General features: G+C 32.6%; 1 protein-coding gene across 1 annotated transcript in view; it reads left to right on the forward strand.

The window, feature by feature from the left end:
* The window catches only part of LOC150105764 (teneurin-a-like), a 400,598-nt gene that overhangs the window by 108,723 nt on the left and 273,665 nt on the right, over positions 1-18,210 (forward strand). The window contains exon 5 of the mRNA XM_090394550.1: positions 10,712-11,106. Within this exon, the coding sequence (XP_090250676.1) occupies positions 10,712-11,106 (395 nt within the window). The remainder of the gene's footprint in view (positions 1-10,711; positions 11,107-18,210) is intronic.

An 18,210-nucleotide genomic window follows, 5' to 3' on the forward strand; every position in this document is an offset into this window, starting at 1 on the left:
TGAAATCGGCCAAGTGACTTTGCCTTGAAGTCTTGCAGACGAAGCTCGAAGCAAGACAGCCTGTGTGTAGCTGTCTCATCTTATGATTTGAAGCTATTCAATGAAGAAAGCTTGTAATAAGTTCATATAACCTTCGGATGTTAGGGTTAGAATACTTTTTTTTTTAAAGAAACAAAAAGCAGTTATTATCAGTTTTTTTTTTTTTTTTTTTTTGTACGTATGTACGCACGCACAACAAGTTTGATTTAAATAATCGATACGATTGCAAAATCACTCCACTCTGTTCAGACTGATTTTAATGAAATTTAGAACTCAAAAAAGCTTACAACTTCCATGCTCCTCTGACGTGATGCGAACAGAACCCTACCATGTTTAGAATCCACTATAAGTACAGTGTCGCCACCTTCAGGGAAGGTATGAAAATAGATTAAGAAGTCACTCTTCATTTGTACATTCTGAAGGGATCCTAACATTAATTTGTCTTCTCGTACAACTGGTTATGCAAAAGCAGGAAGTGTCAAATATACAGATACTTAAGAAATATCACAGAACGCCAGGATGGGCTTGATAATCACATTTCATTTCAGCCATGTGTTGAAATATTGCTACTTCAATGGATATTCCTAAAGTACTTATAAAACATAGGATATACCGGTAGTCAAGAAATGATTAGATAGTTCCAAGGAATTTTAGGATCTATATTAAAATCAAGAACTCGCACTACTTCAGACAATAATATATATATATATATATATATATATATTTATTTATTTTTTTGAACAAATAAATCAGTTTGTATTTATTTGTATTTATTTATTTGTTTGTATTTATATATTGTATTTATCAGTTTGAAAATTGGTAGAAGTTAATATTTGAAATTGGTCTAACTATCGATTTAGTTAAGGACTTTGTTAATGTAACAAAGCTGAGGTTAACAAAGATATCCGCAGTTACTTAACAGAAACATTTGGGGAAAAGAAGGTTAATATTCTGTATTTATAAACTATCCGCAAAGCCATTTGACAATTAAACTACTGTGTTTTCTCGTTAACGAAACAATGCAATTAATTATCAGTCGTGTTGATTTAGTCACGCGTTTCCATAATTAATTTTTCTCGAACTCAACCATTCTTGTATCTCTCTAGTTATACAATTCATAATTTTTGTTATATTGTTAACCGCTTTGTGATTGTTTCTCTTATTTGAGGCGATAATGAAGTCTGACTTTTATATGTTGATTTTAATAACAAACTTACGGGGAACGATTATCAACTTTTCCAAATTAAGCTTTCCACAAACTGTGTTCATAATTCATCAGATGATAATGTGTAATGATTAGCTCAGTTCCATTAAAGTACTTCACAAACGTAATTAATTAATAACTATGACCAACAATACGGTACTTTTGGGCCCACTAATACGTTGAAAATATAAAGGATTTTTTATTTAAATTTCTATTGCTGGATATGGAAAACTAGATTTCTTATTATTGATAGAGACTGTCGGGAAATAAATATCTGAGAAAATGTGGACAAGTTATAATTACGTTTGGAGTTTGAACACAGCAACAACTTCTATCGCTCTGGTTGGCCAAATTAATGGCGCTTCTGCTATCCAATTACGCGATTGTGTTTCGAATTCATCCCGCTGAGGTATAGATAAACATCCATTTAGATGAAAAATAAATTTCATCGCCCGGTGGAAGGTTACCGCTCTACTTCATGGAGGCCTGAAGTGGCTTAAAAGTTCCATTTTTTGTAGATTATTTGACCTTTAGCTTACCCCACACTGCTCAATTGTCTATTGATTTACAATCTTTTGTGTATGGGATTCCCATGAAAAAGAATAAAAACATGTATGCGTACTAGTATACTAATTAATTAATTTTTATTTTTTAAAATAACAACGAATGTATCTTTTATAATTTTTTCGTCAACTTTTTTGAGGGGAGAGAGGGAGGGCAATAATTTTCGTTAGTATTTTCGGTTGTTAATATATGCATGGTTCTGTAAACTGTATGGAAGTATGATCAGACCAAAACACAAATTCGGAATATGCGTGCACTGCTTGTTATGAATTAATCTGGAAGCAGCTAGGGTCGAATCGTGTATATTTTGATGGGGAAAAAAATCTTTGTTTTTTAAGGTGGAAAATGTAACTGTCTTCCATGACTATCATCGGCGCTTATAAATGTTTCTCGCATTCCTTGATCGGGTTCCAATTTGGATCTTTCCAACCAATGGACATATTTCTTTGCAAATGTGCTCAAATGGCTTACGTTTATGCTACGTAGGTACTCAATGCAAAACACTAATAATAGAGTCTATGGAATTGATCTTTGATGGTTAATTTAAACGTTGGTCTAGATTTTTTCGGTTTCTTACAGTTAACGAAATTTCTTATTTCGTTAACTGTAAAATAAAAGAAATATAATAAAGTATTAATTTAAACAATTAAAAAGAATTAACTTAAACAATCTGGCTGCATTCGAAAATAATATATATGAGTTAAGAAACTTATAAAATCCAAACATTTTACAAAATATGCTAATATGATCAGATTTTCATTTTTGGGCATGGAAAACATGCTCAAAGGGGCATTAGAATTATTGGCATTATGGGTTTTCTGTTGAAATTATTAGATGGTTTACGTTCGTGGTCTGAACAGAGAGAAGTCAAGTGTATCCTATTATTTTTTTAAATATCTAAAGACTTGAATAGTCTGCAAATTTTAAGGTTATTTCTTATCGAAAATGAACCATACTATAAATTCACCTGCATTGAAATCTTGGAAATCCCAGTGTTTCGCAAAATACGAGATTCATTTTTGGTCATCCGTTATGTATCGTCCCCCCTCCTATTTTTTTTTCGAAAAAAATTAGGAGTAAAATATTTTGTTTACTACCACATGTATATAACCCAAGAAACTGGATTGTTGTCGCTTGATATAATCTATAATTGCATAATTATTGCATAATTTAGTATGCTGAAAGATCTTTTTTTTTACGTAAACATCTTTACGTAGAAGATAAAAATTTAATTAAAAAATAAAGTGAAAATGGTAAACACATTTTTGTATCATAAGCACTTACAGTTGATTTAAAGGCTTCCCAAATAACGATCCTGATGAAGCAATGAACCAAATACCTTTAGGGCGATTTAAAAAACGGGAGGGATAGATGAGGAATGTAACTATAAATAAAAAATATTATTAGCTTTATTATTTTCTATACAACTCAAAATGTTTTTCACTTTATTCAAAGCGCGAGATTCCGTTCTATGCTTCTGTCTAAGGAGTCCTGAAGAATAAAATATGATGTTGCCTTAAAATGATTGATAGCTTATCGTGACTTTAATCAAAAGTTGTCATATTTATTATTACTATATTATACTCTATCTAGTGTAAATTACCGAGTTAACTACAGTCTGTAATATAAGAAAAATCCAACGGCTCTTTGGATTTGTTAGTTAAGCCAATGAGAGGCTTATTTACAATCCACAAAACACTTTAGTTAGAGATTGCCAAACTGTCAAGAAAATTGATCACCTCGTGAACATTTTTTCTCCCGAATAAATTTAAGAAATCTTTCAATTCTAACGTAATAGAGGGATTATTCTTTAAATTAGGATTTATGACTCTGTTCCACGCCAGAGGGAGCTTATATGTATTACAACTATCTCGACTAACTTGGCCTCATTTTCACAATCTATTCAAATACTTCTTTAATGGTATTCCCACTTGTGTGAAGCTTTATGAAGACAAATTAGTTACATATAAAGTTCACGTCAATGGTGATAGTACAAGGGGAAAAAAACAAGAAAAAAAAAGTCAGGAAAAAACGTAATATGTGAGTAACAAGGTTACTTCGAAAATTCCTTTTTTTTGTATGATTTAATAAATTGATATTAATCAATTTATTAAATTATATAATAGCGGTGCCTGAGTATTAGCACCGCCTAAATTAAGCTGTAGGCGGTGCTAATACTCAGGCAGCAAAAAACATCATTTTAAACTTCCAGAAATAGCCTTTCCATACCTTTAAATCACACACGTTTTTGGTTTGTATTTTTTTACCATCTTGTTGTATGAGCCTCTTACGTTTCTGACATCTTTCGAGAAAGGTTTTCAGGAACAAACGTTTCCATTAGCAAGCAAAAATCGATGAATGGTTCCACTTGATCTTCATGCATGAAACGCACCTCTCCGTATACACAGCTCTTAAGGTTTCACTCTTGCTATAATTGTTAGGCGAGTCCTGAGCAAAGAGGGGGGGGGGGTATTTTCAAAACCTGAGCCAGACATTAAATTATACAACAACAAAAAAAAAACAAAAAAAAACGACCATTTGTTCCATGCTAAGATATGTTAAATTTTGTGTTTTCTGCAGACGCCTTTTTATTTTATTTTTTTCTTATTTTTTTAGCCGTGTCATGCACAGGGAACGCTAAGGGATGAAAATAACATTAAACCTGTCGCGGATCACCTTTGTCTCTTGATCGATAACCTGTAGAGACGATTATTTCCTTGAGTCGTAAACACCAGAGCTCGTAGCACTCCTCTGAAACGCTTTCTGTGAGCAGATCGTAAAACCGGCAATGGTGGTGCTGGTAAGGAAAGAAGGTAACGGGGGGAGGTGATAGGGAGGGAGGTCATACAGTGGAATATCGAGCAGAGGATTAGCCATCTAGCACAGCCATAGCCACACCCTTCATGTGGGCTATCGACCACCGATATAATGGGATTTTTTTCCCCTCTCATACTTGCCATTCCTGACACCATACTGGCCTAAATTTAATGCTGTAAAAACATCAAAAAACATATTTCTAAATTTTTGTATTTACTTGATAATAATACACAAAAATTAGAGGCTAAACAGTACGTTTTTCTTTATTTTTGTTAATTGATGGAGGGGAAAAAATTAAACTGTAATTATAAAGATCATTAGCCTTCTACAGATCGATCCAAAGAATCTAAGAGTGAATTATTAGGGGAGAGAAGGAGAAAATTTTAGATTAAAAACGCGGCATATTAACATATTTTGAATAACTGCCGCCTATGAACAAAATCCACTTGATGTTTAATCAGATTTTAAAATATGGCAGTGCTAAATGTTGTTAAAAGTAATTGTTGTGTTTACGAATATAGAAATAAATTTATCTGATATTTTTGAAGGCAAAATTTTATGTGTTTCTACAATTATTATTATTTTAACGTAATCTGAAAGAAGGATCTGAAGGTTTGTGGCATTTTATGAATAGGATGACATGTCCCAAGAAGTGTCACATCGTGTAAAGATAGTCCTAGACTCTAAAAATGTGTTGGATATTTTATTCAGTCTAAAATAGTTCCCAATTAACATACACATGCTATGAATAAAGTCTGAGGTGATCAAAAATGAATAGAAATAAAAAAAAAAGACAAATTTCGTAGAGGCTTTCATCAAAGAAATTCTAAAAATGCACACAGTATGTAATCTATGTAATATAATAAGCTTCATTTGCATATTAGTCATTCGCTTATGCTGCAAGGAGACGCTATGATCGCATAACACTTCATATAACAATAATGTAAATTTCAGAGATATTGAATTGCTCAAAACCCATTAAAGAATTGACATGAATGACAGAAGAGGAAAACGAAATAAATCAATGAAAGACAATGCTAACGAAAAATAAATAATTAAATAAAACTGAAAAAATTGTTCTTGGAAGTTGGACTAATAGAACTGTGTCATTTTTGAAAATAGTATTACAACTCAACTGTAGCCATTTTAACGAAACGTTTCGGCTGATATGGCAAAGGATGAGTGCTTTATTAAGCAAAGCTTTAGTTTCAGAAAAAATATTAATTTTGTTTTTAAATCACTATTTTTGTTCTTTTTTCGTATATAATATTATTGCTCTCATTTTATGAAAAAAATATAGGCTTCTTTATATTCTGGATCCATTTTTCTTTCAAATAAACGATTTACAGGGATAAAAAGAGACAAACCATGTCGAAATAATATATATAAATAACCCTTTTCTATCTGCGTGAAATTTGACAACATTTAGATTTAGGATGAAAATAAGATCACCAAAATTGAATATCCATGACATTCAATTTTGATTTCAATCAGACCATTTGATTTTTGCTTTGAATAATTTTACAAAATGAAATAATTAGACAAACCAGACTTATAACTCTAGACGAAGTAATCTCCAGAAATTGTACCATGTCATAAATGAAGGTTCTTCCAAAAGGGCCACTAATCTATAGAGTATGATTGAATTTAAAACGACTTGCTGATTGATACAATAACCCCCCCTCTCCCTCAGTGTATTTGTATTTTTATTTATTGATTGATACAGGAAACGAAGCAATGTCTCCTGTATCAAGAAGCAGAATTGACGGCAATCCTTTCAAAAATTAATAAAACATAAATGAATAAAATAAAATAAATATAAAATCGCTACCCTCACTTTAATCCTAATATAATTTTTCGTGTTTGAGGCTTCTTCTATCTTAATGTCTGCCCTGTATAATTCAGAAACTAGATTCTATCACAATCTTTAGTTTCGTATTCAATCACTTCATCATTTAGACGTAGCTAAACAGTTTCCAATAATTTTATAAATATTTCGTAATTTTTATTATATATATCACTATCGAAGTGGATTAATTGGATCCATTACGGGGCTGAAGGCATGTTTTTATTTTATTATTTTTTTCCTTACTGAACCAGCTACTGTAGTTGACGAAAACACTGATCGATATATGGCCGTACCTCAGTATGGGCGCTTTTGAAGCTGTTTTACTGGTTGCTATAAATTTTCATACGATACTGAAAATTGACTGTTTAATGTCCTAAGTTAATGTTGGAGTTACCAATAAAATTACGTCATTAAAATCCTTGTTTAGTTAGCCAATTAATAGGCTCATCAGTAAGGCATAATCCATCAGGATGAAGTGGGCGGTTAAAAGATAAAAGCTGTTATCAAAGTATAAATCACCATCCTAATTTCAATTAGTATGTAATCATACGATGTAAAACTGAGGCCAAACCTGAAATATGACTTGAGATTGGACAAGGCTATGCTGGAGATCTGCAATTAATAGTTTCCAATATAAGCAGTTGCTTCTACTAGCTTCTTTTTTGTTAATGTATAAACTGATGTTAATGAGCATATCTAAGAACACTGCCATAAATAGTTGGGCATTTCTAAGAATAGTTGGGCATTTCTAAGAAGATTTAACTTTCATGATGACAGAAATTCAAAATGTACGAATACAGAAGTAGATAAACTAAACGAAATGTTTTAATTTAATGTCATTTTTGATGGAAAAAGGTGTAGCAAATAAACACCCTAATTAGATATTTTAAAAATATATACAGAAATCCGAACGTAAAATGTACTTTTTTATTTTTATTTATTTTTATTTTTTAAAGAAATTATCAGGAATACTTTCGCCGAGTTTTAAAGTATCTAAATTAATCATGAAATTAATGATTTCTAAGTACTATTTAGTTAAATTTTTTTTCAGGAAAAATAGCTAGACATTATAGAGCTGTGCTGTTTTTTCTTTCTTACCTTCATTTTTTTTTTTAAATTCTCAAAATATCTTTCTTGTTTCGATGTCATCGGCAATTAACCTTTAATATTTGGCGACTTTGCAAAAATGTCTTTTCTAATTATTAGTGCTCAATTAAACATACTGCATTTAATTTTTTGCTCAATTATACTTAAGAAAAAAAAATGCCTTTACTAATCGATGTTAAAATTTCAAAACGAAATAGCTTTTTATTATCATTATCATTACCTGTAAAAGACAGCCATGATGCTTTTGTTTTCCTGATTTATATATGTTAATAAAAACATGGAAATTACCGTAAGTTAGTTGATCATTAACAATACAAAAATCGTAATGGAGAAATAAATTGCAGATGAAAAACTTTACTTCTGTGTTTCATGTTATTTATCACAAAAAGCACTCCCCTCTATACCATAGAATTGTCATTTTTTTTATTGCTAGCTTGAAAAATATATTTAAAATATGTGAATGTATTTTAAATAATTTTATGTAATAAAAGTTTTTTTAATAACATAAATATGATATCAAATGGTTTTCCGTGGCAATAATAACAGGTTCTTTTTGAGTCTACCAGGTGGCACAGTAGTTAGTGTATGTGTGTTGCTATTGTTCAAAAAATCTTCAATAAACATCGTTATCAAGTAAATTTTTAGTCTATTTTATTTATTTTATTATATATATATATATATATATAATGCAAAACTTACCCCTAATATCTGAAAGTAGAACACACTGATAGATTACGCATTAATATTTCTTTGACAAGAGCCTTAAAAACTGTAATTTTCATAAATTATGATTCGCATCATTCCAATAAGTAAAAAAACAATCTTTTTTTTTTATTTTCAACCTTTAAGTTTGTAGGCAGTGTACTTAGAAAGGGCTGAGCGAGCTATAGGGATTAGCACATTACTCACACTCGAGCGCTGGAGGATAAAATCTCAGAGTTATTAGCTACCACTTTGGCCATTATTATTTTTATTTATTAATCATTCTCACCGCTCCATTATGGTGAGCTAGTTAATCGAGTTATATGTACGTATAGAACACATCATAAATTATCGCTTCTTCCCTCGTATTCGATCTTTTGTGTAAGCTCTTTCAAGCGAGCAATGCATTGCCTTCAATGTTCTCTTTTCTTTCCTTCATAATCTTTTCTCATTTAATTTTCGTTCTTTTGCGTTTTTTTTTTATCCAACTCTTTTCTTTCTTTTTTTTTTCTTTTTAATCATTGACTGCCCGGAGTCTTTATTATATATTTAATTCTGAAGTACTAATTTTAAAGTACTAATTTGTGTATGTGCGAATATAAATTTCTTTGAATTCAGGCTTATTTCGTTAAAAATATAATAATTAGATCTGCAGAGCGTAGAACATAAAATATCGCTCGTTTCATTCTTTTTTTTTTTCAATTAATAATAATTGAAATTTCGAAGGTTGGCTGCATTGTGTAATACTGGGCCAATGTGATGCGAAGTCGCCTGCCTCTATATAGAAATAGCCTAGAAATAAAAATAATTTTAAGCAGAAACTTTTGTATGTTTACGATTGAGTACAGGGTTAAAGTAAGAATATAATTTCTTGTAAAGTATAATTTTTTTTCTGAAGAAGGGAGAAAACTTTCTAGAGCTGAATTTATTCAAAGTATTTTAATAATATCTTACTATCATTATAGCATCTTACAGCATCATTGGATAAGGACCACAGCTCCAATCCATCGTTCGTTATGTATTTCAATAATTTTTGTTAATGGTAATATACCTCTAAACAAATGTACTCGCCTCTTTGGCTACGTCAGTGGACTTCGAAACCAACACGTAAATGCTTGTCATGAATATTAAAAATAGTTTTGGGCAACGGTTTTACAGAGGCGGCTTCGAAACTTGCTTATGAAATGGTAAAGTTACCCTATTCACTGACCCATATTTAAATATATGCAAGAAAATCGAAACGATAGAGAACTTCTACCATCGTTCATCCGCACAGCGCAAGTTGAAGTGTTAAGGATTCCTCTACCTCTTCAACGAAAAAAATGACCGGTAGGTTTCTTCTTTCCAAGCCTTCAACTGCTCCGCACATACGGTACTGTTGCACTGGAGGCTCTTCTATCACTACTGCTGGATTGGACTGGCATTAAAAAAAAATCACGAAGAAATAGCATTTTCAGAGGTGGTCTCCTCTGTGAGGAAATAAGAAAAAAAAATTCAATTTACCTATAATTGTACTGAAATATCACATCTGGCGAGAGAAAAAAAAATCTGTTACCAACCGGAATAGAATGCACATCACAATTAAGATTTTTTTTTTTTTTTGGAGGGGGGAGGAGGAGAGACTATCTGCAATATTTTTTTTTTTAGTAATTATGATAAGATGTATTAAAGGAAGGTTGTTTCTTAATTCAATGGCACTGAGCACTTACGATATGAAAAATATATATCAGGAAAATTCCCAGTTTGTATTTTTATTACATTCATTTCATTATTGCATTTTCATTATAAATAAGTTCATCTGATCTCTGTAGGAGAACGTTGGTCTGAATAAACACGGCTGAATGGCCAACACCGAGGCGGTCCCGCACAGTTGAGGGCCGAACCAACTAACATTTCCTGCTTTGTTGTTCTTTTTATCATACACATGTTTATTGTATTATTTTTATTGTACTACACTTTTATTTTAATTTATATCATTTTATTATACACATTATAATGTCCTATTTTTTTTGTATAAATTATTTTTTACGTTTTTCTTATATTTGTGTTATTTTATTTGTTGTATTATATTTTCCTGTTAGAAACATTTCCTTTTAAGAGTGTATTAATTTTTGTCACCTATAATATATACATAAAGATGTATTTTTGAAGCATCTGATGGGTCAAATAGTTAAAACTGGTCACGTGAGGTCTCTTTTTCTATTCTTTCTTGCTATATCTATTTTCTTCATCGATTCTTGATCCTCGGCACCTCTTTTATACTCTAAAGGCCAATTATAAGAAACTTGAACGACTCACACTATATATTGTTAGAATGCATGACAGTATATTGTGTGAGTGTAGGACAAAAAAAAAGAATATAAATTTTTGTGGAGTATAATATATATAAAGATGTAAGTTTTGAATTAGCCATTTTGTTTTCATTTCAGGATATATGGCCATCCCCAACAAGTACAGTTACCAAAACCCGAAGAAAAATCCCCTCTTTGTACAGTCTCTTCAGTCAGTTCCACAGTCACAACGACCCTGGCAGGTCCCACATATAGTAATCCCCTTCCAGCCTTCTGTAGTACCCCCAGTTCCACGACAGGCCCAATGGTCCCTATAACGAACTGTGTAAATCCGCAGTTGATTCAACCTCCAATCGTTCCTGGAACTGGAAAACCACCTTTCACATCCTCCTCGGCATTCTCTTCGGCTGCCATCTCATCATCAAGGTTTCATTTTCAGAAGTCTTGTACCCACCGGTGTTCCTGGAAACTGGCCACCATCGTTCTCATCTTTGTTAGCACAATCATTACCGCTATCATGGCCTACTTCGCAGGTAAGTGGTGCTATAATTTTCCAGTGTGATTATAAGATAATTACATATAATATTTCTCCATACAAATTATCGTAATGAGAATCTGGTTATTGTATGTGTTTTAATACCCGCAATTAACAAACATAAAGACTTGTGTCATAGCTTGCTTCGACCGTAATTTCAAAATAAAAAGACCAACAACTTCTGCTCTTGCTTAAACGGATCTTTTTGTGTGTGTGTGTGTGTGTGTGTGTGTATCACATCTGTTATTAGGAATTTTTACGAAACTTTGTCGAGCCATATAAATTTTGGTTCAATCGCGAACGTTTTCCCGACGATTTTGTGGCAAAACGCAATTCAATGAAACATGAGGTTTAGAATCTGTACTAAGATCTGTTGCGTCGGCTGAATCTTCGTATCACTCGGAATATTTTTGCTGAGAAAGTTAAGCAAAACAATTTGAAACATTGAAAAATTATATGTTGCATAAAACAATAAACTGACTATCATAATACAAATAAATAAAAAGGAATCAATTGATTGTGATGCAAGAATGTTTTTACAAAAAAAGTATTTTTAATAATGATCTGCAGCCATTTTCTTCGTTTTATTAATGATTTTTATATAATAATTTAAACTTTTAATCTTTGTAACAGTTAGCTAAATTGAGTTCGCTCAATTTATAAATCCGTTATTTTGAAAAGAGGTTTTAAATAATGATTATTTACTCGTTAATATAAAAAGCTTATAATTTTTAATGCTCACTTTGTATGTTGAAAAACATAACTTCTACATGTATCTTCTTGTAATCGTTTTCTTCGAACTTTTCTTGCATTTCTTCGACAAATATTTTTAATTTCAGCGAATCAGTGTGATATTATTATTGATTATAAATGACACGTTACATTGGAAGTGCGACAATACGTTCGTACCTATATGAATTGCCCGATATACACGTCATTCGTAATGCTGCTTCAAATTCTGAGCTGCACAAAAGTCAGTGACCGGGAAAAATTATTTTTCGTTTGTTCGCAGTTGATGAGAATAGGGGTGTGCTAATATAATTCTAATAATGTCCATTCCAAAGTGCCTTGTCGTCCCTCAGAATAAAGAAGACACGATGGTTTGATAATTAAATCCAGATGAAGGCTCATTATGTAAGCGGCGCCTGAATACGATAACTGTTGACGCTAATGTTCGGCACAACTAAGCAGTGAAAGCCTTTGCATATATTCTCGGTCAATTATAGAAAGATTAACTCTGACGCAACCTATATAACTACTGAATTTGCTCATTAGTTGTGGCATGAATTTAAAGTAAACTCATATGGTTATGAGTTCGTCCACACTGCAGAAGTGGAACTAACACGACTCACGTTATTACATTCGATAAGGATCGACTGATATGAGAGAAAGAACATAACATCCAAATTTAAACCAAGTTTTATTTATTTTATCTCTAAGATGTATACGAAGAAACAGAAAATTCAGATATCAATAAAGAATTGATCTAAATCAATCTAAATTGAGAGCTAAAAATTCGTTTTTAATATAGATATATCAAAGCTTAGTTGTATTAACTGAGACAAATTTGCGAAAAAAGACCACACTGAATATGTAAGATACAAATGAAAAGTAAAATCAGGATTAGCTGATCATATACTACCACAGAACAACTAATGTTCTGTGTAATGTAATTCCATTGTTTCGTAGTAACTGTAAACAACAGAATTCTCCCAATCGTAAGTTATTATTATTATTATTATTATTATTTAACACTTCCAGGGAGTCCAAAGACTCATCGAGGGAGGGCATCTGCTCTACAGCCTTTGTCTCCACCGCTCAATCCGCCAATTGACCGCAACTATACCAACTCCATCTACCGCCGACCACCACCACCACCACTAGTATTTCCACAGACAATCATAAACATCCATGTCCACGGCGGGATTCTGACTCGCAGCCTTTTGGCTAGAGAGCGGATATGCTAACCACTCGTCCAGCCAGGCTGGCAACTAACCAGCAGTTAACCTGAACTGAAATCAAGTAAAAGATACAGCACAGTCTACACTTCTAAAGACTATTCAGTCATCGACAAACATGAAATACACAACACAAATGAACATTTCAAGAAACTGATACAATTGGCACTACCAAATAATTCAAATATGCGGTAGAATAAATCAGATTGATTTTCTGTGCGATAAGCGACATGTCAGAATAATGATTATCGTATAAAAGAAGCATTTACACTTGTTTTCCTGTAGCACTCAACTAATATATTCATTTCATCCATCTTTCATTAAAGTCTTATTTCTAATTTTAGTATTTTTCTGGGCGCTACTTCACTGGTTGTTTTTTTCCCCCCATAGTTTCCTATTTCATTTCCAATCGAGGAAAAAACCTAATATGAATAAAGTTTGCCTACAATAAAGTTATAATCAAGATTTACTATTTTCTTTAGTATGAGCTCACAGTCTATTATATCTGCCGTATGAGAATAGGGGTGACCTCTATACGAATTTTCGAGAAGATTTTTAAATGTTTGCAAATTGTGGTTCAGATATATAGTTATTTTAGACAAGTGATGGTGAACTTATGGCATTCATGTCCAAAACGGCAAGTGAGAAATATATATCGGAACAGTTCATAAGGGAACTCCTAAACTCCTTGACAAAATCCTGTTCCACTGCATATTGCATTGATGTATATTGACACAAGGGCTGAAAAAATAATTCTTTTATTTTTGTAGCATTGGCTCACTATCTAGAAAAAGTGTTATTAGTGATTTAGATGTAGTTTCTTTATGCACTAAGATCTCATAGATACGTATGGACAACAACATAATTGAATAATTAATGGCTACAAATTGCGTCTCTTTTAAGAAAACTATAATCAATAATAATCTTTCTTAAAGAGAACACATATCCATAATTATGAACGAAGTTTACAACTGTTATTTAAAATTATTACAAGTGCTGTAATAGTAGTAGGAAATTTGAAGAGACAATTAACGAAATTGACAAGTTATATATATTGGCCTATCTGGTTGGCCGATTGGAGAACGGATATGCTACTTCCATGTATATGAATGTTCGTGAATGTTGAGTGATAAATTATTTTTATTGCAATGACAATCGTTCGTGGACTAGATTTACATTAAAAACAACACTAACTTTCACCCATTCCAACGTGAAGATTCCTGACATTAGGCACACTATTTGTGCTGAAGATAAGGTAATGAATCTTACGTGTTTCAGGTTTATTACGGAACGTTGGCATTTTATTTGACTGGTAAATAATATCTCAGCAAGTGAGAAATTGTTCGTCTTAAGGAGTTATGTGCCACAATCATAACAATAATCTAGAAAAGTTGTTGGAAAATGGAATGTGAGGCTTTGAATCGTGATGAGAGTTGTCCTTCGGAACAAATCACTGCCGTTATTAGTCAACCTTAGGAGTCCCATAAAGGTTCAATTGAACAATAAATTATCCCTATCAATCACATCAAGTACCCAATTGAAACTTTTGCGTGCTTAGCCCCCGGAAAGAACATTGAACGACTTTATGTCCACTATAAGTCAATGCCATTTATTTCTTCGTCTCTTAAGCGTCCTTTTAACTTGAAAAGAGCGATAGGAGAAACCAGAGCGTAAACTAGACATCCGTCCATGACGATTTGGTCATTATTTTAGACATATTTCCCATAATCCTTCCTCCATATGACACCAAATATCGTCGTATACGAACCAAAAAGCCAATTCTGCAAGTCTGTAGCGAGCTGGAAACATATCTGCACTTTTCTTCATTAGCACAATGCACTTGACATGCCGCGCTCTAGTGGTTCGACACTCACTTATAACACGCAATTGTGTAAATGACGGACGCTAGCAGCCGGTTCTCATTACATCCTCTAACGGGCATACCGCCTTTTTCTCGCATTTGGTGACAATTTCACCCCTCCCCTATTCTTGCTACCCAAACACGATCTATGTTCGAACTTCGAACATGACGAGAGATATGCGTTTTGGATTTTACAGATGACTGACCATGGCGACATCTGTTGTCATTTACTCTAAGAAGATTATTGTCTTGCCTTTAACCAGCTAATTTCATTCAAGTCGATGTTTTTTTTGTTTTTATTACAAGATCAATCAGCTTGAAACATATCATAATGCTAAACTAACTGTCATTGTATTTGTATACAGGTAGTCTGTATAAATATAGTATGTTAGTAAAGGTTTAATAGTAAAAAATATCTTTTCCTATCTTTTTTTAGCGAGAACGTTCATATAAAGGTCCTCGCTAATTTTCCAAATAAAACAAAATATGTTTAAGACGTAGGAAAGTTGCGTACTATAATAGTCAAGTCCTTCACTTAGCTACTATCTTTCTCTTAGGCGAAAACCTCGCATACTAAAAAAAAAAAAACAGTCCAGAAGACTTTAGTTGAACGACAGCCACACGTGTTTACGAGAGGAAAGTAAAGCAGGTGGTAAAAATGAACTCTTTCTCTTAACATTTAATTAACGGTCCGCAGCGCGCACACTCCCCCACACACATACAGTCAGTAAAAGACTTGATTAAAGAGAAACTAATTAAAGAAATCGTTCAGTAATACATTACCGTAGATGGCAGCTGCTACAGTCGGAGGACAGGACATCTGTAACTACATCCCGCCTATCACTCCGTATAAATGAAACGAAACAAATAAAAACACCTGAGCTAAAAGTGACAGTTTTAGGATATCGCTAAGTCTTAAACAGTGTTCCAAATTCATTAACTAAGTTATCGTGTGGTTTTTTTTTCTTCCCCGAATGTTGTTGTTGAAACTGCAACTTAGAACTGTAAACGAGTAACCCACAGAGAGACACACTTAGCAGATATTTTTCTATTCAATGAAAATGCTTTTAGACGCTCCAAATCCTTAAAAATAGATGGTTTAGAAAAATGAATTTACTATTTCCCTTAAGGGAACCCCGGTGTTCAAAGGGACTTTTAATTCAGCTAATCGTTTTCCATCTTCTTTGGTGAGATTGTTACACTTCTTGTTCGTTGAAGGTTAGAGAATTAAGTCCCTCCTTTCTTGAGCACACGTTGGTGGCTAATTCCATTTAACACTTTAAAAGTCTGCACGCAAACATAACCAGTCAAGTGCAACCACAATTTAACGAAGGAAAAAGAGACAGAAAGAAAACAAAAAGCGAAACAGATTTCCAAAGCGAGACCATCATTGATAGTAATTATTTCATGTTCTTTCCGAGTTTCTACTTGAGTTATAAATGAGTGTGTGAATTTATACAAGTGTAAAGTTGAAATTTAATGAAGCATTTAAAAACCATAACTTACAACTTTGCTATAAAATGTAAGAAATAAAAACTTATAAAGAAGTTAATTATTTAATCAAACAAGTGACCGAACTTGTTACTAGTATAATATTTAATTTTAGGCGTTTTGCAAAAATGTGTAAACAACTATTAAAAACTAAATAAATTAAAATTCTACATCTGTTAAAAAAGTTTCTGTATAAAACTTGTATAAATAAAATTTTTCGCATCATCCATCTCAGTTTTCGTTTCATTGGACCATTTCCGAAGCGAAACATTTCGAAAAAATACAATAGAATATTTTTTTTTACAGATCAATAAACCATGAATACTACATCAGCCAAAAAACTATTTTCTGGTCAATTCGATTCAATAATGTAGTTGTTGAAAACGCACTTTCGTTAAGGCTGGTAGCGTAAGCATTAAAAAAAGAGGATTATTAGCCAGGATGAGACCGACTAACTCACATGCAGGTGAAAAGCTCTGAATAAAGGTTCTTCGCATCCTACAAACTGGATTCGAACCCGCGTTCTTTTCCAGCTAAAGTGCATCATCGAAATCGACTAAACTACGAAACTGCTCGTAATGGGTTAGAAGAAATAAAAACATGCAAAATGGAAAATGGAAAAATTTTTTAAAGGTGAATAAAAAGTATGAACGTTGTCTGGTTGACTGCCAGGCATTCCAACCGACAAGCTGCCGGTTCGAATCTCGCTGCGAGTATGGATCTTTGTGAATGTCTTTAGGTGAGGGGAGGATGAATTTCATTACCCAGTGTGAGACTATCCTTTCCTTAGTGGAGGTCTTAAGTGGATTGTAAAAAACGTTCTACAATTGATATCCAGAACAGAGATGCTGGATAATGTAAAAAAATACAAAAAGTATATGAAATTAATAAAACAAAATAGGGGAAAATATCCTTAGCTCACCTCCTGTTACTAATTTACAACGCTTCGCAAGTGGAAATTACAAGGGGGGGGGATAATCAATAAGTAATGCTAGGGCAATTTTTTCTTGCAAATGACGTCACCATGTAGGAATACTGTTTTAAAATGCACACCTTCTGACTGCGGTATAATTTAATTTCGAATTGATATTAGTAACTATTGAAATTTTTATTAAGCTATGCAGTACATAAACAAAGAACGAACTAGAAAATATTATCAAAATTGTCATAAAGTTTTTTGTTTTTATTATTCTAGTAAACTCTTTTCTAGGCGCAGTTTGCCAACTTTAAATTAACCAAACATGTTTTATCAACAAACAGACAAAAAAAAAAAAAAAAAACTCAGATCGGATCTCTTGCATTGGAAATTTAACACGAGTTTATTTTTCTAGATATTTATATTTTCCCTCAAGGTCTATCCCTTTCCTTCTTACATCATCATTGTGTTGTATCGACCTATAGCCTCTCCGTACCGCTTATTTATGTATAACATTGTATTTCGATTTTGATAAAGTCCATTCACGTCTTAATACCTTAAAACTCCCATCAGTCGATATAACGTCATTCGCCAAACAAACCATCTGGCATTAGATTTCATTCGCTTATCCTTCAGTAAGTTTTGTTTTTATCCCGGGGTAATTTTTTCTAACAATTTATGAAAATGATTATTTCCTCCTTTATGTTTTTGGTGCACTATTTTTGGCACTGATAATACGGAGATAAGACAAACAGTTTTCGATAAAGTGAACCAAACATTGAATCTAATTGATGATGAGAGTAGTATACAGCGAAATATGGAAATGTCTGTAGTAGAGTTACGACTATCCTGAAGTTGCACAACTGAATATGCATG

The sequence above is a fragment of the Typopeltis vanoorti genome, chromosome 6 (assembly GCF_054136105.1).
Source record: "Typopeltis vanoorti isolate ZY-2024b chromosome 6, IOZ_Tvanoo_1.0, whole genome shotgun sequence".
NCBI classification, from domain to species: domain Eukaryota; kingdom Metazoa; phylum Arthropoda; class Arachnida; order Uropygi; family Thelyphonidae; genus Typopeltis; species Typopeltis vanoorti.